Genomic DNA, 24,413 nt, shown 5'->3' on the forward strand with positions numbered 1-24,413 from the left:
GGTAATACTGCAACAAAACGTGGCAAAGAAATTAACTTTAAATCCTGAATACAAAGTGTTATTTTTTTTTGGGGGGCAAATCACAACATAACACTTGAGGTTTGAACTGTGAACAAGCATGGTGGTGGCTGCATCATGTTATGGGTATGCTTGTCATCGGGATCAGAGATAATGGTCAGAACGACAGGTTTTTACCTTGTCAGCTCGGGGATTCAATTAGCTGGATGGAGAGCTGTTTTATGGCTTGGCGACATTCTCATGCTGTTTGTGGATTCACTCTCTGTCAAGGCGTCTGATGTGACTGTTTGCATGACCCTGTAAGGAGGGTTGGGGTTTCAAGGCTCATTACAAAGCAGGTTTCTGACTGGGCAGAACTCGCTGAAGCTGGAAACACAGGTTAATAGTTAACATGTGTACCCTCTCACTCTTTCTCCCCCTCTTTCTCTTTCTCTCGCTCTCTTTCTCCTTCTCCTCTCTCTCTTTCTCCCCCTCTCTCTCTCTCTCTCTCTCTCTTTCTATCCTTCTCTCTCTCTCTCTCTCTCTCTCTCTCTATCCTTCTTCTATCTCTCTCTCTCTCTATCCTTCTTTCTCTCTCTCTCTCTCTCTCTCTCTCTCTCTCTCTATCCTTCTTCTATCTCTCTCTCTCTCTATCCTTCTTCTCTCTCTCCTCTCCCCCTCTTTCTCCCCCCTCTTTCTCTCTCTCTCTCCTTCTCCCCTCTCTCTCTCTGTCTCTCTCTCTCTCTTTCTCTTTCTCTCTCTCTCTCTGTCATTCTCACTCTGTCCTTCTCTCTCTCTCTCTCCTCACTCTCTCTTTCCCCTTCTCCCCTCTCTATCTCCTTCTCTCTCTCTCTCTCTCCTCCTCTCTCTCTCTCCTCCCTCTCTCTCTCTCAGGTACCTGTTTGCTCTCCAGATAAAGCATGATTTGGCGTGTGGACGTCTGACCTGCAACGACACCAGTGCTGCTCTGCTGGTCTCACATATCGTCCAGTGTAAGCATACTTTATATTAAAATATAGTTAGAGCTTCCTGATTTATTTTAGTACCAGTGGGTACCGGCTCCAGAGGGCACCGGCCGGCTCCAGAGGGCACCGGCCGGCTCCAGTGGGCACCGGCCGGCTCCAGTGGGCACCGGCCGGCTCCAGTGGGCACCGGCCGGCTCCAGTGGGCACCGGCCGGCTCCAGTGGGCACCGGGCGGCTCCTGATACAGGGGGAATAACTGGCCAGTTCAGGCTCTATTGGGGAGACGCCTGTGTGAATTAAACTCTTCTCTTGGTTATTCAGTAACACTCCTCTCGTCTTTCCTCCCTCTCGTCTTTCCTCCCTCTCGTCTCTCCTCCTCCCTCTCGTCTTTCCTCCCCCTCGTCTTTCCTCCCCCTCGTCTTTCCTCCCTCTCGTCTCTCCTCCCTCTCGTCTCTCCTCCTCCCTCTCGTCTCTCCTCCCTCTCTCTTCTCCTCTCCCCTCTCTCCTCCCTCTCGTCTCTCCTCCCTCTCTCTCTCCTCCTCTCCCCTCTCTCCTCCCTCTCGTCTCTCCTCCCTCTCTCGTCTCTCCTCCCTCTCTCTCTTCTCCTCCCTCTCGTCTCTCCTCCCTCTCTCTCTTCTCCTCTCCCCTCTCTCCTCCCTCTCGTCTCTCCTCCCTCTCTCGTCTCTCCTCCCTCTCTCTCTTCTCCTCCCTCTCGTCTCTCCTCCCTCTCTCTTATCCTCTCCCCTCTCTCCTCCCTCTCGTCTCTCCTCCCTCTCTCGTCTCTCCTATCTTTCCCTCTTTCTCGGTCTCTCCTCTCTTCTTCTCTCCACAGCTGAGATCGGGGACTTTGATGAGGTCCAGAGTTTTCAACACCTTCTTCACAACAAGTACATGCCGAACCAGGACGCCCTGATGGACAAGATCACAGAGTACCACCGCAAGCATGTGTGAGTCACTCTACCTTTCTCTGGACCCTCCTGTAAAGTTAGAGTTTGGGTCACATAGAAAGTGTAGACTTCCCCGATCGCTGTCCGTGGTTCTGATACTGCGACGTCTACGCGGTTAGCCTATCGATAGGCTATCAGATGAAGACATGTTTATTTAGATTGGTTTGTCATGTTTCACCTCGTGTTTTCACGGAGCTGCTGGCCTCTACGGCGTCACGATGCTGCTATTTATAATGTCTTGCTGGTGGAAATCATGTTTTTTTTTTTTTACTTGTTCCGTATTTAAAGTGGGAAATTCAAACATTGCAGATTTTGTCAAATGTATGTTTGATGCAGCCGCACACTAATCAGTAACCAATAATGTTTTTTGGGGGAAAATACAGCGCCTTTGGAAAATATTCACACCCCTTTTGACTTTCTTCCATATTTTGTTACGTTACAGCCTTATTCTAAAATGGATTCAATATTATAATTTTTCTCAGATATCTATACACAATACCCCCATAATGACATCACAATACCCCCATAATGACATCACAATACCCCCATAATGACATCACAATACCCCCATAATGACATCACAATACCCTCATAATGACAAAGCAAAAACAGTTTTTTTTAGAAATGTTTGCAAGGACTGTGTCGAGGTACAGATCTGGTGAAAGGTCCCCAAGAACACAGTGGCCTCCATCATTCTTAAACGGAAAAAGTTTGGAACCACCAAGACTCTTCCTAGAGCTGGCTGCCCGGCCAAAACTGAGCAATCGGGGTAGAAGGGCCTTGGTCTGGGAGGTGACCAAGAACCCCGATGGTCACTCTAACAGAGCTCCAGAGTTCCTCTGTGGAGAATGGTAGAACCTTCCAGAAGGACAACCATTCTCTGCAACACTCCACCAATCAGGTCTTTACGGTAGAGCGACCAGACAGAAGCCACTCCTCAGTAAAAAGGTACATGACATCAGAAAGATGAGAAGTTAGATGGTGATTTAGCTGCTGTAGAAGAAGCTTGATGTACATCAGTAGCCAGGCCCAGTGTTATGTAATGCACGACTGTAGTGTTATGTCTACAGTGTTGTTGTTAATCTGACAGGCTTGGCAATGCTTCTGTCACCGCGCCCACATAGATGCTTATCCATAAAGCTCCTCTTGGCGCTGCCCTGCCTTCCAGCCTTCCCTGTAAAAACGATTGTGGGACTGATGGAACGAGACTGTCCCTGTCCTTCCTTTTTCCCCAGAATTCCATCTGAGATGACTCATACCATTCCTTGGGTGTGTGCCAGGACCACTTCCTCCGTCTCATCCCTCCCTCCCTCTGCTCTCTCCCAGCCTCTCCTCCCAGAGATGGGCACCAAGTGCTAGGCTTTAGTCTTCCCTGGGAGTAGATGTTGTCCCTAACCACAGATCTAGGATCAGATGACCCCAGTCCCTAGTCTTCCCTGGGTGTAGACGTCGTCCCTAACTACAGATCTAGGATCAGATGACCCCAGTCCCTAGTCTTCCCTGGGTGTAGACGTCGTCCCTAACCACAGATCTAGGATCAGATGACCCCAGTCCCTAGTCTTCCCTGGGTGTAGACGTCGTCCCTAACTACAGATCTAGGATCAGATGACCCCAGTCCCTAGTCTTCCCTGGGTGTAGACGTCGTCCCTAACCACAGATCTAGGATCAGATGACCCCAGTCCCTAGTCTTCCCTGGGTGTAGACGTCGTCCCTAACCACAGATCTAGGATCAGATGACCCCAGTCCCTAGTCTTCCCTGGGAGTAGATGTTGTCCCTAACCACAGATCTAGGATCAGATGACCCCGGTCCCTAGTCTTCCCTGGGTGTAGACGTCGTCCCTAACCACAGATCTAGGATCAGATGACCCCAGTCCCTAGTCTTCCCTGGGTGTAGACGTCGTCCCTAACCACAGATCTAGGATCAGATGACCCCAGTCCCTAGTCTTCCCTGGGTGTAGACGTCGTCCCTAACCACAGATCTAGGATCAGATGACCCCAGTCCCAATCTTAACCATCAGGTGGAGTGACAAAAGATCTCCACCCTCTCTCTGTCTGTCCTACCAACCCCCTCTACCCCCTCCACCCTCTGTGTCTGTCCTACCAACCCCTTCCACCCTCTCTGTCTGTCCTACCAACCTCCTCCACCCCTCCACCCTCTGTGTCTGTCTTACCAACCCCTCTACCCCCTCCACCCTCTGTGTCTGTCTTACCAACCCCTCTACCCCCTCCACCCTCTGTGTCTGTCTTACCAACCCCCTCTACCCCTCCACCCTCTGTGTCTGTCTTACCAACCCCTCCACCCTCTCTGTCTGTCCTACCTGCCCCCTCCACCCTCTCTGTCTGTCCTACCTGCCCCCTCCACCCTCTCTGTCTGTCCTACCAACCCCCTCTACCCCCTCCACCCTCTCTGTCTGTCCTACCGGCCCTCTCCACCCTCTCTGTCTGTCCTACCAACCCCTCTACCCCCTCCACCCTCTCTGTCTGTCCTACCGGCCCTCTCCACCCTCTCTGTCTGTCCTACCAACCCCTCTACCCTCTCCACCCCCAAACCAACCGCTGCCCCTCTCCACCCCCAAACCAACCGCGGCCCTCAGGAGACCAGCCAGCCCAGATCAGAACAGGAAGGATGGAAGAGCCTAATTCAGGCCCACATACAGGAAACTATTTCCACTCAGCAGATTTAGTAGCTCAAAGTCTCTCGTGTTGGTGGGGAGGCGGAGAGCAATATGTTAGTTCTCTACCCCCCCAAACCAACCCCCTCTATCCCCTCCACCCTCTCTGTCTGTCCTACCAACCCCCTCTACCCTCTCCAGGGAGGCGGAGAGCAATATGTTAGTTCTCTACCCCCAAACCAACCCCCTCTACCCCCTCCACCCTCTCTGTCTGTCCTACCAACCCCCTCTACCCTCTCCAGGGAGGCGGAGAGCAATATGTTAGTTCTCCACCCCCAAACCAACCCCCTCTACCCCCTCCACCCTCTCTGTCTGTCCTACCAACCCCTCTACCCTCTCCAGGGAGGCGGAGAGCAATATGTTAGTTCTCCACCCCCCAAACCAACCCCCTCTACCCCCTCCACCCTCTCTGTCTGTCCTACCAACCCCCTCTACCCTCTCCAGGGAGGCGGAGAGCAATATGTTAGTTCTCCACCCCCCAAACCAACCCCCTCTACCCCCTCCACCCTCTCTGTCTGTCCTACTACCTCTCCAGGGAGGCGGAGAGCAATATGTTAGTCCAACATTTTGGTTAAGTAGCATTATGTTCATGGATTCTATTAGTTACATGGATTCTATTAGTTACATGGATTCTATTAGTTACATGGATTCTATTAGTTACATGGATTCTATTAGTTACATGGATTCTATTAGTTACATGGATTCTATTAGTTTAATATACATGGATTCTATTAGTTACATGGATTCTATTAGTTACATGGATTCTATTAGTTACATGGATTCTATTAGTTACATGGATTCTATTAGTTACATGGATTCTATTAGTTACATGGATTCTATTAGTTTAATATACATGGATTCTATTAGTTACATGGATTCTATTAGTTACATGGATTCTATTAGTTACATGGATTCTATTAGTTTAATATACATGGATTCTATTAGTTACATGGATTCTATTAGTTTAATATACATGGATTCTATTAGTTACATGGATTCTATTAGTTACATGGATTCTATTAGTTACATGGATTCTATTAGTTTAATATACATGGATTCTATTAGTTACATGGATTCTATTAGTTTAATATACATGGATTCTATTAGTTTAATATACATGGATTCTATTAGTTACATGGATTCTATTAGTTACATGGATTCTATTAGTTTAATATACATGGATTCTATTAGTTACATGGATTCTATTAGTTTAATATACATGGATTCTATTAGTTACATGGATTCTATTAGTTTAATATACATGGATTCTATTAGTTACATGGATTCTATTAGTTACATGGATTCTATTAGTTACATGGATTCTATTAGTTACATGGATTCTATTAGTTTCATGGATTCTATTAGTTTCATGGATTCTATTAGTTTAATATACATGGATTCTATTAGTTACATGGATTCTATTAGTTACATGGATTCTATTAGTTACATGGATTCTATTAGTTACATGGATTCTATTAGTTACATGGATTCTATTAGTTTAATATACATGGATTCTATTAGTTACATGGATTCTATTAGTTACATGGATTCTATTAGTTACATGGATTCTATTAGTTACATGGATTCTATTAGTTACATGGATTCTATTAGTTACATGGATTCTATTAGTTACATGGATTCTATTAGTTTCATGGATTCTATTAGTTACATGGATTCTATTAGTTTAATATACATGGATTCTATTAGTTACATGGATTCTATTAGTTACATGGATTCTATTAGTTACATGGATTCTATTAGTTACATGGATTCTATTAGTTACATGGATTCTATTAGTTTAATATACATGGATTATATTAGTTACATGGATTCTATTAGTTTAATGGATTCTATTAGTTACATGGATTCTATTAGTTTAATATACATGGATTCTATTAGTTACATGGATTCTATTAGTTACATGGATTCTATTAGTTTAATATACATGGATTCTATTAGTTACATGGATTATATTAGTTACATGGATTCTATTAGTTTAATATACATGGATTCTATTAGTTACATGGATTCTATTAGTTTAATATACATGGATTCTATTAGTTACATGGATTCTATTAGTTACATGGATTCTATTAGTTTAATATACATGGATTCTATTAGTTACATGGATTCTATTAGTTTCATGGATTCTATTAGTTACATGGATTCTATTAGTTACATGGATTCTATTAGTTACATGGATTCTATTAGTTACATGGATTCTATTAGTTACATGGATTCTATTAGTTTAATATACATGGATTCTATTAGTTACATGGATTCTATTAGTTACATATACATGGATTCTATTAGTTACATGGATTCTATTAGTTACATGGATTCTATTAGTTACATGGATTCTATTAGTTACATGGATTCTATTAGTTACATGGATTCTATTAGTTTAATGGATTCTATTAGTTACATGGATTCTATTAGTTACATGGATTCTATTAGTTTAATATACATGGATTCTATTAGTTACATGGATTCTATTAGTTTAATATACATGGATTCTATTAGTTACATGGATTCTATTAGTTACATGGATTCTATTAGTTACATGGATTCTATTAGTTACATGGATTCTATTAGTTTAATATACATGGATTCTATTAGTTACATGGATTCTATTAGTTACATGGATTCTATTAGTTACATGGATTCTATTAGTTACATGGATTCTATTAGTTACATGGATTCTATTAGTTACATGGATTCTATTAGTTGTTAGTTTTATACAGTGATCAGATTTACACCACCAAGCTGTCTTTTTAAAACTGTGTGTTGCACCGATTTAGTCAACATTTTCATGAGAAATGTACAGATGAAAATTGTCCAAGGTGATGTTAAAATGCGGAAGCGTTGGTATGTGTCCTGTTCCCCTCAGAGGCCAGACGCCAGCCGAGTCGGACCATCAGCTGTTGGAGATCTCCCGGCGCTTGGAGATGTACGGAGTCAGACTCCATCCTGCTAAGGACCGAGAGGGGACCAAGCTCAGTCTGGCTGTGTCTCATATTGGACTGCTTCTGTTTCAGGTACTGCTGGGTAATATGGGCACCAGATATTTACCCACTAGGATCATGGGAGTTCATTTCTGATCTTTTACCTTTTTTTATTTTTTAGGTATTTGGGTTGGTCGAATGTTGTCCAACTCCTCTCTCCTATAGGGGGGGGGGACACTAGGATCAATGCTTTTAACTGGTCTAAACTCTCTCCTATAGGGGGGACACTAGGATCAATTCTTTTAACTGGTCTAAACTCTCTCCTATAGGGGGGACACTAGGATCAATGCTTTTAACTGGTCTAAACTCTCTCCTATAGGGGGGAGACACTAGGATCAATGCTTTTAACTGGTCTAAACTCTCTCCTACAGGGGGACACTAGGATCAATGCTTTTAACTGGTCTAAACTCTCTCCTATAGGGGGGAGACACTAGGATCAATGCTTTTAACTGGTCTAAACTCTCTCCTATAGGGGACACTAGGATCAATGCTTTTAACTGGTCTAAACTCTCTCCTATAGGGGGGAGACACTAGGATCAATGCTTTTAACTGGTCTAAACTCTCTCCTATAGGGGGAGACACTAGGATCAATGCTTTTAACTGGTCTAAACTCTCTCCTATAGGGGGGGACACTAGGATCAATGCTTTTAACTGGTCTAAACTCTCTCCTATAGGGGGGACACTAGGATCAATGCTTTTAACTGGTCTAAACTCTCTCCTATAGGGGGGACACTAGGATCAATGCTTTTAACTGGTCTAAACTCTCTCCTATAGGGGGGAGACACTAGGATCAATGCTTTTAACTGGTCTAAACTCTCTCCTATAGGGGGGGACACTAGGATCAATGCTTTTAACTGGTCTAAACTCTCTCCTATAGGGGGGGACACTAGGATCAATGCTTTTAACTGGTCTAAACTCTCTCCTATAGGGGGGGACACTAGGATCAATGCTTTTAACTGGTCTAAACTCTCTCCTATAGGGGGGGACACTAGGATCAATGCTTTTAACTGGTCTAAACTCTCTCCTATAGGGGGGAGACACTAGGATCAATGCTTTTAACTGGTCTAAACTCTCTCCTATAGGGGGGACACTAGGATCAATGCTTTTAACTGGTCTAAACTCTCTCCTATAGGGGGGGACACTAGGATCAATGCTTTTAACTGGTCTAAACTCTCTCCTATAGGGGGAGACACTAGGATCAATGCTTCTAACTGGTCTAAACTCTCTCCTATAGGGGGGTAGACACTAGGATCAATGCTTTTAACTGGTCTAAACTCTCTCCTATAGGGGGGACACTAGGATCAATGCTTTTAACTGGTCTAAACTCTCTCCTATAGGGGGGAGACACTAGGATCAATGCTTTTAACTGGTCTAAACTCTCTCCTATAGGGGGAGACACTAGGATCAATGCTTTTAACTGGTCTAAACTCTCTCCTATAGGGGGGAGACACTAGGATCAATGCTTTTAACTGGTCTAAACTCTCTCCTATAGGGGGGGGACACTAGGATCAATGCTTTTAACTGGTCTAAACTCTCCCTATAGGGGGGGGACACTAGGATCAATGCTTTTAACTGGTCTAAACTCTCTCCTATAGGGGGGTAGACACTAGGATCAATGCTTTTAACTGGTCTAAACTCTCTCCTATGGGGGGGGACACTAGGATCAATGCTTTTAACTGGTCTAAACTCTCCTATAGGGGAGACAATAGGATCAATGCTTTTAACTGGTCTAAACTCTCTCCTATAGGGGGGGAGACACTAGGATCAATGCTTTTAACTGGTCTAAACTCTCTCCTATAGGGGGGGACACTAGGATCAATGCTTTTAACTGGTCTAAACTCTCTCCTATAGGGGGGACACTAGGATCAATGCTTTTAACTGGTCTAAACTCTCTCCTATAGGGGGGACACTAGGATCAATGCTTTTAACTGGTCTAAACTCTCTCCTATAGGGGAGACACTAGGATCAATGCTTTTAACTGGTCTAAACTCTCTCCTATAGGGGGACACTAGGATCAATGCTTTTAACTGGTCTAAACTCTCTCCTATAGGGGGGGGACACTAGGATCAATGCTTTTAACTGGTCTAAACTCTCTCCTATAGGGGGAGACACTAGGATCAATGCTTTTAACTGGTCTAAACTCTCTCCTACAGGGGGGGGACACTAGGATCAATGCTTTTAACTGGTCTAAACTCTCTCCTATAGGGGGGGAGACACTAGGATCAATGCTTTTAACTGGTCTAAACTCTCTCCTATGGGGGGAGACACTAGGATCAATGCTTTTAACTGGTCTAAACTCTCTCCTATAGGGGGGGGACACTAGGATCAATGCTTTTAACTGGTCTAAACTCTCTCCTATAGGGGGGGAGACACTAGGATCAATGCTTTTAACTGGTCTAAACTCTCTCCTATAGGGGGGGACACTAGGATCAATGCTTTTAACTGGTCTAAACTCTCTCCTATGGGGGGAGACACTAGGATCAATGCTTTTAACTGGTCTAAACTCTCTCCTATAGGGGGGGACACTAGGATCAATGCTTTTAACTGGTCTAAACTCTCTCCTATGGAGGGGGGGACACTAGGATCAATGCTTTTAACTGGTCTAAACTCTCTCCTATAGGGGGGACACTAGGATCAATGCTTTTAACTGGTCTAAACTCTCTCCTATAGGGGGGGACACTAGGATCAATGCTTTTAACTGGTCTAAACTCTCTCCTATAGGGGGGGGACACTAGGATCAATGCTTTTAACTGGTCTAAACTCTCTCCTATAGGGGGGGACACTAGGATCAATGCTTTTAACTGGTCTAAACTCTCTCCTATAGGGGGGGGACACTAGGATCAATGCTTTTAACTGGTCTAAACTCTCTCCTATAGGGGGGGGACACTAGGATCAATGCTTTTAACTGGTCTAAACTCTCTCCTATGGGGGGGGGACACTAGGATCAATGCTTTTAACTGGTCTAAACTCTCTCCTATAGGGGGGGACACTAGGATCAATGCTTTTAACTGGTCTAAACTCTCTCCTATGGGGGGGGGACACTAGGATCAATGCTTTTAACTGGTCTAAACTCTCTCCTATAGGGGGGACACTAGGATCAATGCTTTTAACTGGTCTAAACTCTCTCCTATGGGGGAGACACTAGGATCAATGCTTTTAACTGGTCTAAACTCTCTCCTATAGGGGGAGACACTAGGATCAATGCTTTTAACTGGTCTAAACTCTCTCCTATAGGGGGGAGACACTAGGATCAATGCTTTTAACTGGTCTAAACTCTCTCCTATAGGGGGGGGACACTAGGATCAATGCTTTTAACTGGTCTAAACTCTCTCCTATAGGGGGGGAGACACTAGGATCAATGCTTTTAACTGGTCTAAACTCTCTCCTATAGGGGGGACACTAGGATCAATGCTTTTAACTGGTCTAAACTCTCTCCTATGGGGGGGAGACACTAGGATCAATGCTTTTAACTGGTCTAAACTCTCTCCTATAGGGGGGGACACTAGGATCAATGCTTTTAACTGGTCTAAACTCTCTCCTATAGGGGGGGACACTAGGATCAATGCTTTTAACTGGTCTAAACTCTCTCCTATAGGGGGGAGACACTAGGATCAATGCTTTTAACTGGTCTAAACTCTCTCCTATAGGGGGGAGACACTAGGATCAATGCTTTTAACTGGTCTAAACTCTCTCCTATAGGGGGGGAGACACTAGGATCAATGCTTTTAACTGGTCTAAACTCTCTCCTATAGGGGGGGGAGACACTAGGATCAATGCTTTTAACTGGTCTAAACTCTCTCCTATAGGGGGGGACACTAGGATCAATGCTTTTAACTGGTCTAAACTCTCTCCTATAGGGGGGGACACTAGGATCAATGCTTTTAACTGGTCTAAACTCTCTCCTATAGGGGGGGGGACTAGGATCAATGCTTTTAACTGGTCTAAACTCTCTCCTATAGGGGGAGACACTAGGATCAATGCTTTTAACTGGTCTAAACTCTCTCCTATAGGGGGGACACTAGGATCAATGCTTTTAACTGGTCTAAACTCTCTCCTATGGGGGGGACACTAGGATCAATGCTTTTAACTGGTCTAAACTCTCTCCTATAGGGGGGGAGACACTAGGATCAATGCTTTTAACTGGTCTAAACTCTCTCCTATAGGGGGGGAGACACTAGGATCAATGCTTTTAACTGGTCTAAACTCTCTCCTATAGGGGAGACACTAGGATCAATGCTTTTAACTGGTCTAAACTCTCTCCTACAGGGGGACACTAGGATCAATGCTTTTAACTGGTCTAAACTCTCTCCTATAGGGGGAGACACTAGGATCAATGCTTTTAACTGGTCTAAACTCTCTCCTATAGGGGGGGACACTAGGATCAATGCTTTTAACTGGTCTAAACTCTCTCCTATAGGGGGACACTAGGATCAATGCTTTTAACTGGTCTAAACTCTCTCCTATAGGGGGAGACACTAGGATCAATGCTTTTAACTGGTCTAAACTCTCTCCTATAGGGGGAGACACTAGGATCAATGCTTTTAACTGGTCTAAACTCTCTCCTATAGGGGGGGACACTAGGATCAATGCTTTTAACTGGTCTAAACTCTCTCCTATAGGGGGGACACTAGGATCAATGCTTTTAACTGGTCTAAACTCTCTCCTATAGGGGGAGACACTAGGATCAATGCTTTTAACTGGTCTAAACTCTCTCCTATAGGGGGGACACTAGGATCAATGCTTTTAACTGGTCTAAACTCTCTCCTATAGGGGGGACACTAGGATCAATGCTTTTAACTGGTCTAAACTCTCTCCTATAGGGGGGAGACACTAGGATCAATGCTTTTAACTGGTCTAAACTCTCTCCTATAGGGGGGACACTAGGATCAATGCTTTTAACTGGTCTAAACTCTCTCCTATAGGGGGGACACTAGGATCAATGCTTTTAACTGGTCTAAACTCTCTCCTATAGGGGGAGACACTAGGATCAATGCTTTTAACTGGTCTAAACTCTCTCCTATAGGGGGGGACACTAGGATCAATGCTTTTAACTGGTCTAAACTCTCTCCTATAGGGGGGACACTAGGATCAATGCTTTTAACTGGTCTAAACTCTCTCCTATAGGGGGGAGACACTAGGATCAATGCTTTTAACTGGTCTAAACTCTCTCCTATAGGGGACACTAGGATCAATGCTTTTAACTGGTCTAAACTCTCTCCTATAGGGGGACACTAGGATCAATACTTTTAACTGGTCTAAACTCTCTCCTATGGGGGGGAGACACTAGGATCAATGCTTTTAACTGGTCTAAACTCTCTCCTATGGGGGGGGGACACTAGGATCAATGCTTTTAACTGGTCTAAACTCTCTCCTATAGGGGGACACTAGGATCAATGCTTTTAACTGGTCTAAAGTCTCTCCTATAGGGGGACACTAGGATCAATACTTTTAACTGGTCTAAACTCTCTCCTATAGGGGGACACTAGGATCAATGCTTTTAACTGGTCTAAACTCTCTCCTATAGGGGGGGGACACTAGGATCAATGCTTTTAACTGGTCTAAACTCTCTCCTATAGGGGGGACACTAGGATCAATACTTTTAACTGGTCTAAACTCTCTCCTATAGGGGGGACACTAGGATCAATACTTTTAACTGGTCTAAACTCTCTCCTATAGGGGGACACTAGGATCAATACTTTTAACTGGTCTAAACTCTCTCCTATAGGGGGGACACTAGGATCAATGCTTTTAACTGGTCTAAACTCTCTCCTATAGGGGACACTAGGATCAATGCTTTTAACTGGTCTAAACTCTCTCCTATAGGGGGACACTAGGATCAATACTTTTAACTGGTCTAAACTCTCTCCTATAGGGGGGGACACTAGGATCAATGCTTTTAACTGGTCTAAACTCTCTCCTATAGGGGGACACTAGGATCAATGCTTTTAACTGGTCTAAACTCTCTCCTATAGGGGGACACTAGGATCAATACTTTTAACTGGTCTAAACTCTCTCCTATAGGGGGGGGACACTAGGATCAATGCTTTTAACTGGTCTAAACTCTCTCCTATAGGGGGGACACTAGGATCAATACTTTTAACTGGTCTAAACTCTCTCCTATAGGGGGGACACTAGGATCAATGCTTTTAACTGGTCTAAACTCTCTCCTATAGGGGGGGAGACACTAGGATCAATGCTTTTAACTGGTCTAAACTCTCTCCTATAGGGGGACACTAGGATCAATGCTTTTAACTGGTCTAAACTCTCTCCTATAGGGGGACACTAGGATCAATGCTTTTAACTGGTCTAAACTCTCTCCTATAGGGGGACACTAGGATCAATGCTTTTAACTGGTCTAAACTCTCTCCTATAGGGGGGACACTAGGATCAATGCTTTTAACTGGTCTAAACTCTCTCCTATAGGGGGGACACTAGGATCAATGCTTTTAACTGGTCTAAACTCTCTCCTATAGGGGGACACTAGGATCAATGCTTTTAACTGGTCTAAACTCTCTCCTATAGGGGGGACACTAGGATCAATGCTTTTAACTGGTCTAAACTCTCTCCTATAGGGGGGACACTAGGATCAATGCTTTTAACTGGTCTAAACTCTCTCCTATAGGGGGACACTAGGATCAATACTTTTAACTGGTCTAAACTCTCTCCTATAGGGGGACAATAGGATCAATGCTTTTAACTGGTCTAAACTCTCTCCTATAGGGGGGGGACACTAGGATCAATGCTTTTAACTGGTCTAAACTCTCTCCTATAGGGGACACTAGGATCAATACTTTTAACTGGTCTAAACTCTCTCCTATAGGGGGGACACTAGGATCAATGCTTTTAACTGGTCTAAACTCTCTCCTATAGGGGGACACTAGGATCAATGCTTTTAACTGGTCTAAACTCTCTCCTATAGGGGGGGACACTAGGATCAATGCTTTTAACTGGTCTAAACTCTCTCCTATAGGGAGACACTAGGATCAATGCTTTTAACTGGTCTAAACTCTCTCCTATAGGGGGGAGGGGACACTAGGATCAATGCTTTTAACTGGTCTAAACTCTCTCCTATAGGGGGACACTAGGATCAATACTTTTAACTGGTCTAAACTCTCTCCTATAGGGGGGACACTAGGATCAATGCTTTTAACTGGTCTAAACTCTCTCCTATAGGGGGACACTAGGATCAATACTTTTAACTGGTCTAAACTCTCTCCTATAGGGGGGAGACACTAGGATCAATACTTTTAACTGGTCTAAACTCTCTCCTATAGGGGGACACTAGGATCAATACTTTTAACTGGTCTAAACTCTCTCCTATAGGGGGACACTAGGATCAATACTTTTAACTGGTCTAAACTCTCTCCTATAGGGGGGGGACAATAGGATCAATACTTTTAACTGGTCTAAACTCTCTCCTATAGGGGGACACTAGGATCAATGCTTTTAACTGGTCTAAACTCTCTCCTATAGGGGGACACTAGGATCAATGCTTTTAACTGGTCTAAACTCTCTCCTATAGGGGGACACTAGGATCAATGCTTTTAACTGGTCTAAACTCTCTCCTATAGGGGGGGACACTAGGATCAATGCTTTTAACTGGTCTAAACTCTCTCCTATAGGGGGACACTAGGATCAATGCTTTTAACTGGTCTAAACTCTCTCCTATAGGGGGGTAGACACTAGGATCAATGCTTTTAACTGGTCTAAACTCTCTCCTATAGGGAGACACTAGGATCAATGCTTTTAACTGGTCTAAACTCTCTCCTATAGGGGGACACTAGGATCAATGCTTTTAACTGGTCTAAACTCTCTCCTATAGGGGGGACACTAGGATCAATGCTTTTAACTGGTCTAAACTCTCTCCTATAGGGGGACACTAGGATCAATGCTTTTAACTGGTCTAAACTCTCTCCTATAGGGGGGGGGACACTAGGATCAATACTTTTAACTGGTCTAAACTCTCTCCTATAGGGGGGGGACACTAGGATCAATACTTTTAACTGGTCTAAAGTCCGCAAGCTGAGCTTCAAGAGGAAGCGTTTCCTCATCAAACTCAGACCAGACCTCAATGTAAGTCGTTTTATCAGTAAATTCACAGCGATATTCACCGGTTATTATGTAGTTTATATTAAGTGGTACAGGATGAAAACAGCCCATGTATTTTTCCTGTTTTAACCAATGCTAAGCTATGTGGTGACAGTGTCTGTGTGTCTCGTCCCTGCAGCAGAGTGGATACCAGGACACCCTGGAGTTTGCGATGGGCAGTCGAGACTGCAGTAAGATCTTCTGGAAAATATGTGTGGAGTATCACGCCTTCTTCAGACTGTTTGAGGAACCCAAACCCAAACCCAAAGCCGTTCTCTTCACCAGAGGCTCCTCCTTCAGGTTTAGGTAGGCTGCTCCTTCAGGTTTAGGTAGGCTCCTCCTTCAGGTTTAGGTAGGCTGCTCCTTCAGGTTTAGGTAGGCTCCTCCTTCAGGTTTAGGTAGGCTCCTCCTTCAGGTTTAGGTAGGCTGCTCCTTCAGGTTTAGGTAGGCTCCTCCTTCAGGTTTAGGTAGGCTCCTCCTTCAGGTTTAGGTAGGCTCCTCCTTCAGGTTTAGGTAGGCTCCTCCTTCAGGTTTAGGTAGGCTCCTCCTTCAGGTTTAGGTAGGCTCCTCCTTCAGGTTTAGGTAGGCTCCTCCTTCAGGTTTAGGTAGGCTCCTCCTTCAGGTTTAGGTAGGCTCCTCCTTCAGGTTTAGGTAGGCTCCTCCTTCAGGTTTAGGTAGGCTCCTCCTTCAGGTTTAGGTAGGCTCCTCCTTCAGGTTTAGGTAGGCTCCTCCTTCAGGTTTAGGTAGGCTCCTCCTTCAGGTTTAGGTAGGCTCCTCCTTCAGGTTTAGGTAGGCTCCTCCTTCAGGTTTAGGTAGGCTCCTCCTTCAGGTTTAGGTAGGCTCCTCCTTCAGGTTTAGGTAGGCTCCTCCTTCAGGTTTAGGTAGGCTGCTCCTTCAGGTTTAGGTAGGCTCCTCCTTCAGGTTTAGGTAGGCTCCTCCTTCAGGTTTAGGTAGGCTCCTCCTTCAGGTTTAGGTAGGCTCCTCCCTTCAGGTTTAGGTAGGCTCCTCCTTCAGGTTTAGGTAGGCTCCTCCTTCAGGTTTAGGTAGGCTCCTCCTTCAGGTTTAGGTAGGCTCCTCCTTCAGGTTTAGGTAGGCTCCTCCTTCAGGTTTAGGTAGGCTCCTCCTTCAGGTTTAGGTAGGCTGCTCCTTCAGGTTTAGGTAGGCTCCTCCTTCAGGTTTAGGTAGGCTCCTCCTTCAGGTTTAGGTAGGCTCCTCCTTCAGGTTTAGGTAGGCTCCTCCTTCAGGTTTAGGTAGGCTCCTCCTTCAGGTTTAGGTAGGCTCCTCCTTCAGGTTTAGGTAGGCTCCTCCTTCAGGTTTAGGTAGGCTCCTCCTTCAGGTTTAGGTAGGCTCCTCCTTCAGGTTTAGGTAGGCTCCTCCTTCAGGTTTAGGTAGGCTCCTCCTTCAGGTTTAGGTAGGCTCCTCCTTCAGGTTTAGGTAGGCTGGCTGCAGCAGACCCTCCTACCCAGAGCTACTTACAGTAGTAATTAGGGTTAAGTGCCTTGCTTATGGGTACGTAGACCGTTTGTTCACCTAGTTGGCTCAGGGATTCGAACCAGCAACATTTTGTTTACAACGTTGGAGCTTGTAGAGGTTTAGGGAGGCTGGGTGGGTGTATAATATATATATATATTAGACCTCTGTGTTTCACTGACAGTCCTTTATTAACAGGGACTGTCCTCCTTCAACGTTCTCTTCCATGTCCTGTCTCTTTATATCTGCAGCGGTCGGACACAGAAGCAGGTTTCTGATTACGTCAAGGACTCAGAGTTTCAAAAGGTCCCGTTTGAAAGGTGAGTCTTCGCACCTGTCCGGACGTCAGCCTCACTTCCCCCTGAGGCTTGTTTTGTCCCTTTTACCTTGACAGTTGATAGACCGAGCCTCACCTTTCTCCTCTGCCCGTCAGGAAACACAGTAAGAAGGTGTCCTGCGGCAGCCTGACCCCCCAGGATGGAAAGACATCCACACTACCACCAGAGGTCAAGTATATCACAGTGACTTTTTTCTCTTTGATTCATAGGAGAAGCAATGTGTTGTGTTGTTTTTAACAAAAGATATCACAGAGTACCCCTTTAACTTCTCTCTCTCTCTCTCTCTCTCTCTCATTCCTCCTCTCCCAGACTGTCTCAGTGGACCAGACAGACTCTCCTCTCAGGTCGACCCTCCAGGCCCCGGGGGACGACCCCACGGTGACCAACGGCCACCAGGCTGGACCGGAGGCCCTACCCTCCTCCACCAGCCATCCAGAGCAGCAGATCTCAGGTCCAGTCTGGCATTTTTACATTTTAGTCATTTAGCAGACGCTCTTGTCCAGAGCGAATTACAGTAGTGAATGCATACATTTCATTTCATTATTTATTTTATTTTATTTTTTATTTATTTATTTTTTGTACTGCCCCCCCCCCGTGGGAATCGAACCCACAACCCTGGCGTTGCGCACACCGTAGGAACAGGTATGGTAACTGTAACCAGGTCAGTTAGAGCAGGGGTTTGTGGGTAGGAACAGGTATGGTAACTGTAACCAGGTCAGTTAGAGCAGGGGTTTGTGGGTAGGAACAGGTATGGTAACTCTAACCAGGTCAGTTAGAGCAGGGGTTTGTGGGTAGGAACAGGTATGGTAACTGTAACCAGGTCAGTTAGAGCAGGGGTTTGTGGGTAGGAACAGGTATGGTAACTGTAACCAGGTCAGTTAGAGCAGGGGTTTGTGGGTAGGAACAGGTATGGTAACTGTAACCAGGTCAGTTAGAGCAGGGGTTTGTGGGTAGGAACAGGTATGGTAACTGTAACCAGGTCAGTTAGAGCAGCAGTTTGTGGGTAGGAACAGGTATGGTAACTGTAACCAGGTCAGTTAGAGCAGCAGTTTGTGGGTAGGAACAGGTACGGTACCTGTAACCAGGTCAGTTAGAGCAGGGGTTTGTGGGTAGGAACAGGTATGGTAACTGTAACCAGGTCAGTTAGAGCAGCAGTTTGTGGGTAGGAACAGGTATGGTAACTGTAACCAGGTCAGTTAGAGCTGCAGTTTGTGGGTAGGAAGAGGTATGGTAACTGTAACCAGGTCAGTTAGAGCAGCAGTTTGTGGGTAGGAACAGGTATGGTAACTGTAACCAGGTCAGTTAGAGCAGGGGTTTGTGGGTAGGAACAGGTATGGTAACTGTAACCAGGTCAGTTAGAGCAGGGGTTTGTGGGTAGGAACAGGTATGGTAACTGTAACCAGGTCAGTTAGAGCAGGGGTTTGTGGGTAGGAACAGGTATGGTAACTGTAACCAGGTCAGTTAGAGCAGGGGTTTGTGGGTAGGAACAGGTATGGTAACTGTAACCAGTGTGACCTCAGGCAGCTCTGACTGCTTCCTGTCCTCTCCTCTCTTCCAGGTGTGATCTCAGGCAGCTCTGACTGCTTCCTGTCCTCTCCTCTCTTCCAGGTGTGATCTCAGGCAGCTCTGACTGCTTCCTGTCCTCTCCTCTCTTCCAGGTGTGATCTCAGGCAGCTCTGACTGCTTTCTGTCCTCTCCTCCTCTCTTCCAGGTGTGATCTCAGGCAGCTCTGACTGCTTCCTGTCCCCCCTCCTCTCTTCCAGGTGTGATCTCAGGCAGCTCTGACTGCTTCCTGTCCTCTCCTCTCTTCCAGGTGTGATCTCAGGCAGCTCTGACTGCTTCCTGTCCTCTCCTCTCTTCCAGGTGTGATCTCAGGCAGCTCTGACTGCTTCCTGTCCTCTCCTCTCTTCCAGGTGTGATCTCAGGCAGCTCTGACTGCTTCCTGTCCCCCCTCCTCTCTTCCAGGTGTGATCTCAGGCAGCTCTGACTGCTTCCTGTCCCCCCTCCTCTCTTCCAGGTGTGATCTCAGGCAGCTCTGACTGCTTCCTGTCCTCTCCTCCTCTCTTCCAGGTGTGATCTCAGGCAGCTCTGACTGCTTCCTGTCCCCCCTCCTCTCTTCCAGGTGTGATCTCAGGCAGCTCTGACTGCTTCCTGTCCCCTCCTCTCTTCCAGGTGTGATCTCAGGCAGCTCTGACTGCTTCCTGTCCCCCCTCCTCTCTTCCAGGTGTGATCTCAGGCAGCTCTGACTGCTTCCTGTCCCCCCTCCTCTCTTCCAGGTGTGATCTCAGGCAGCTCTGACTGCTTCCTGTCCTCTCCTCTCTTCCAGGTGTGATCTCAGGCAGCTCTGACTGCTTCCTGTCCCCTCCTCTCTTCCAGGTGTGATCTCAGGCAGCTCTGACTGCTTCCTGTCTCCTCCTCTCTTCCAGGTGTGATCTCAGGCAGCTCTGACTGCTTCCTGTCCCCCCTCCTCTCTTCCAGGTGTGATCTCAGGCAGCTCTGACTGCTTCCTGTCCCCTCCTCTCTTCCAGGTGTGATCTCAGGCAGCTCTGACTGCTTCCTGTCCTCTCCTCTTTTCCAGGTGTGATCTCAGGCAGCTCTGACTGCTTCCTGTCCCCCCTCCTCTCTTCCAGGTGTGATCTCAGGCAGCTCTGACTGCTTCCTGTCCCCCCTCCTCTCTTCCAGGTGTGATCTCAGGCAGCTCTGACTGCTTCCTGTCCTCTCCTCTCTTCCAGGTGTGATCTCGGGCATCTCTGATCTCTCGGACTCCACCTTGGCCAACCCTTCAGTGGTGGTGAACGGGCAGAAACCCTTTCCCCTCGGCCCGGGTCAGAGCCCCAACGTGCACCAGCCCTCGCCCTTCAACGCCCATTCCTCGCCCCTCTCATCCCCCCTGTTCACCGACGCTGGTGGCTACGTCCGTACGGATGACGAGGACGAGGTTCGGAGGAAGGTTTGTCTTTCAGGGAGGGAGGGAGGGAGGAGAAGGAGAGATTGGAGGACGGGGAAGGACATGTTCCTCATACTCTTGAGAGAGCGATCCAGCCCAGAGGACAGTCCTGTTCTACTCTGTTAGAGCTGTGTTAATCCCTCTTTACCAGGCTAGTGAGAGTCTGTAAGGAACTGTGTTAATCCCTCTTTACCAGGCTAGTGAGAGTCTGTAAGGAACTGTGTTTAATCTCTTTACCAGGCTAGTGAGAGTCTGTAAAGAGCTGTGTTATTCCCTCTTTACCAGGCTAGTGAGAGTCTGTAAGGAACTGTGTTTAATCTCTTTACCAGGCTAGTGAGAGTCTGTAAGGAACTGTGTTTAATCTCTTTACCAGGCTAGTGAGAGTCTGTAAGGAACTGTGTTTAATCTCTTTACCAGGCTAGTGAGAGTCTGTAAGGAACTGTGTTAATCCCTCTTTACCAGGCTAGTGAGAGTCTGTAAGGAGCTGTGTTAATCCCTCTTTACCAGGCTAGTGAGAGTCTGTAAGGAACTGTGTTTAATCTCTTTACCAGGCTAGTGAGAGTCTGTAAGGAACTGTGTTTAATCTCTTTACCAGGCTAGTGAGAGTCTGTAAGGAACTGTGTTTAATCTCTTTACCAGGCTAGTGAGAGTCTGTAAGGAACTGTGTTAATCCCTCTTTACCAGGCTAGTGAGAGTCTGTAAGGAACTGTGTTTAATCTCTTTACCAGGCTAGTGAGAGTCTGTAAGGAACTGTGTTTAATCTCTTTACCAGGCTAGTGAGAGTCTGTAAGGAACTGTGTTAATCCCTCTTTACCAGGCTAGTGAGAGTCTGTAAGGAACTGTGTTAATCCCTCTTTACCAGGCTAGTGAGAGTCTGTAAGGAACTGTGTTTAATCTCTTTACCAGGCTAGTGAGAGTCTGTAAGGAACTGTGTTTAATCTCTTTACCAGGCTAGTGAGAGTCTGTAAGGAACTGTGTTAATCCCTCTTTACCAGGCTAGTGAGAGTCTGTAAGGAGCTGTGTTAATCCCTCTTTACCAGGCTAGTGAGAGTCTGTAAGGAGCTGTGTTAATCCCTCTTTACCAGGCTAGTGAGAGTCTGTAAGGAACTGTGTTAATCCCTCTTTACCAGGCTAGTGAGAGTCTGTAAAGAGCTGTGTTAATCCCTCTTTACCAGGCTAGTGAGAGTCTGTAAGGAGCTGTGTTAATCCCTCTTTACCAGGCTAGTGAGAGTCTGTAAGGAACTGTGTTTAATCTCTTTACCAGGCTAGTGAGAGTCTGTAAGGAACTGTGTTTAATCTCTTTACCAGGCTAGTGAGAGTCTGTAAGGAACTGTGTTAATCCCTCTATACCAGGCTAGTGAGAGTCTGTAAGGAACTGTGTTTAATCTCTTTACCAGGCTAGTGAGAGTCTGTAAGGAACTGTGTTATTCCCTCTTTACCAGGCTAGTGAGAGTCTGTAAGGAACTGTGTTTAATCTCTTTACCAGGCTAGTGAGAGTCTGTAAGGAACTGTGTTAATCCCTCTTTACCAGGCTAGTGAGAGTCTGTAAGGAACTGTGTTTAATCTCTTTACCAGGCTAGTGAGAGTCTGTAAGGAACTGTGTTAATCCCTCTTTACCAGGCTAGTGAGAGTCTGTAAGGAACTGTGTTTAATCTCTTTACCAGGCTAGTGAGAGTCTGTAAGGAACTGTGTTAATCCCTCTTTACCAGGCTAGTGAGAGTCTGTAAGGAACTGTGTTAATCCTCTTTACCAGGCTAGTGAGAGTCTGTAAGGAACTGTGTTTAATCTCAATATTTACTGTATACTACGTAGTCATAGGCCTATTCGACTATAGACTACCAATATCTACTGTATACTACTGTATACTACGTAGTCGTAGGCCTATTAGACTATAGACTACCAATATCTACTGTATACTACGTAGTCGTAGATCTATTAGGCTAAACTGTAAATGATTGTTTGTTCCTGAACTGGTGGGATGGCCGAGCTATCCTTCAGCTATCCTTCAGCTATCCTTCAGCTATCCTTCAGCTATCCTTCAGCTATCCTTCAGCTATCCTTCAGCTATCCTTCAGCTATCCTTCAGCTATCCTTCAGCTATCCCTCAGCTATCCTTCAGCTATCCTTCAGCTATCCCTCAGCTATCCTTTAGCTATCCTTCAGCTATCCTTCAGCTATCCTTCAGCTATCCTTCAGCTATCCTTCAGCTATCCTTCAGCTATCCTTCAGCTATCCCTCAGCTATCCCTCAGCTATCCCTCAGCTATCTTTCAGCCATTCTTCAGCTCTCCTTTAGCTCTCCTTTAGCTCTCCTTTAGCTCTCCTTTAGCTATCCTTCAGCTATCCTTTAGCTATCCTTCAGCTATACTTCAGCTATACTTCAGCTATCCTTAAGCTATCCTTAAGCTATCCTTTAGCTATCCTTTAGCTATCCTTCAGCTTTACCTCGGCTATACCCCGGCTATCCTTTGGCTATCCTTTGGCTATCCTTTAGCTATCCTTTAGCTATCCTTCAGCCATCCTTCAGCTATCCTTAAGACATCCTTCAGCTATCATTTAGCTATCCTTCAGCTATCCTTCAGCTATCCTTCAGCAATCCCTCAGCTATCCCTCAGCTATCCCTCAGCTATCCCTCAGCTATCCTTTAGCTCTCCTTCAGCTATCTTTTAGCTCTCCTTCAGCTATCCCTCAGCTATACTTCAGCTATACTTCAGCTATTCTTCAGCTATACTTTAGCTATCCCTCAGCTCTCCTTCAGCTATCCCTCAGCTATCCCTCAGCTATCCCTCAGCTATACTTCAGCTATACTTCAGCTATTCTTCAGCTATCTTTTAGCTCTCCTTCAGCTATCCCTCAGCTATACTTCAGCTATACTTCAGCTATTCTTCAGCTATACTTTAGCTATCCCTCAGCTCTCCTTTAGCTATCCCTCAGCTATCCTTCAGCTCTCCTTCAGCTATCCCTCAGCTATACTTCAGCTATACTTCAGCTATCCCTCAGCTATCCCTCAGCTATCCTTCAGCTCTCCTTTAGCTATCCCTCAGCTATCTTTTAGCTCTCCTTCAGCTATCCCTCAGCTATCCCTCAGCTATCCCTCAGCTATCCCTCAGCTATCCCTCAGCTATCCCTCAGCTATCCCTCAGCTATCCCTCAGCTATCCCTCAGCTATCCCTCAGCTATCCTTCAGCTATCCTTCAGCTATCCTTCAGCTATCCTTTAGCTATCCTTCAGCTATCCTTCAGCTATCCTTTAGCTATCCTTTAGCTATCCTTCAGCTATCCTTCAGCTATCCTTTAGCTATCCTTCAGCACCACAAGTTTGTTGAACTTCTTTAACATCGTTGTCCGATCCTTTCAGCACCATGAAGGGCTCTCCAATCTCTTAAAATAACTCTCTTCACTTTATCATTATTATTATTATTATTATTATTATTATTATTATTATTATTATTATTATTATTATTTTTATTATTATTATTATTATATTATTATTATTATTTTTATTATTATTATTATTATTATTATCTCTTTCTTCCAGAAGTTCCCAACTGACAAGGCCTACTTCATCGCCAAGGAGCTTCTCACCACAGAGAGAACCTTTCAGAAGGACCTGGCAGTTATAACCGTGGTAAGACTAGTTATATCCGTGGTAAGACTAGTTATAACCCTGGTAAGACTAGCTATAACCCTGGTAAGACTAGCTATAACCCCATTAAGACTAGCTATAACCCTGGTAAGACTAGCTATAACCCTGGTAAGACTAGTTATAACCCTGGTAAGACTAGTTATATCCGTGGTAAGATTAACTATAACCCTGGTAAGACTAGTTATATCCGTGGTAAGATTAACTATAACCCTTGTAAGACTAGTTATATCCGTGGTAAGACTAGGTATAAATGTGGTAAGACTAGTTATAAATGTGGTAAGACTAGTTATAAATGTGGTAAGACTAGTTATAAATGTGGTAAGACTAGTTATAAATGTGGT

General features: G+C 45.4%; 1 protein-coding gene across 1 annotated transcript; it reads left to right on the forward strand.

The window, feature by feature from the left end:
- Positions 1–891: 891 nt before the first annotated feature.
- Positions 892–24,054, forward strand: LOC123724027 (FERM, ARHGEF and pleckstrin domain-containing protein 1; the record flags this gene model as incomplete). Its single annotated transcript, XM_045712323.1, is given in 10 exon segments — positions 892–989; positions 1,794–1,908; positions 7,471–7,618; positions 15,560–15,658; positions 15,813–15,979; positions 17,395–17,463; positions 17,577–17,649; positions 17,791–17,932; positions 20,214–20,431; positions 23,965–24,054. Coding segments are annotated over 10 exon segments (1,219 nt in total), but the record flags the coding sequence as incomplete, so codon positions are not given.
- Positions 24,055–24,413: the final 359 nt, after the last annotated feature.

This window comes from Salmo salar, unplaced genomic scaffold (assembly GCF_905237065.1).
Source record: "Salmo salar unplaced genomic scaffold, Ssal_v3.1, whole genome shotgun sequence".
In the NCBI taxonomy this organism is placed as follows: domain Eukaryota; kingdom Metazoa; phylum Chordata; class Actinopteri; order Salmoniformes; family Salmonidae; genus Salmo; species Salmo salar.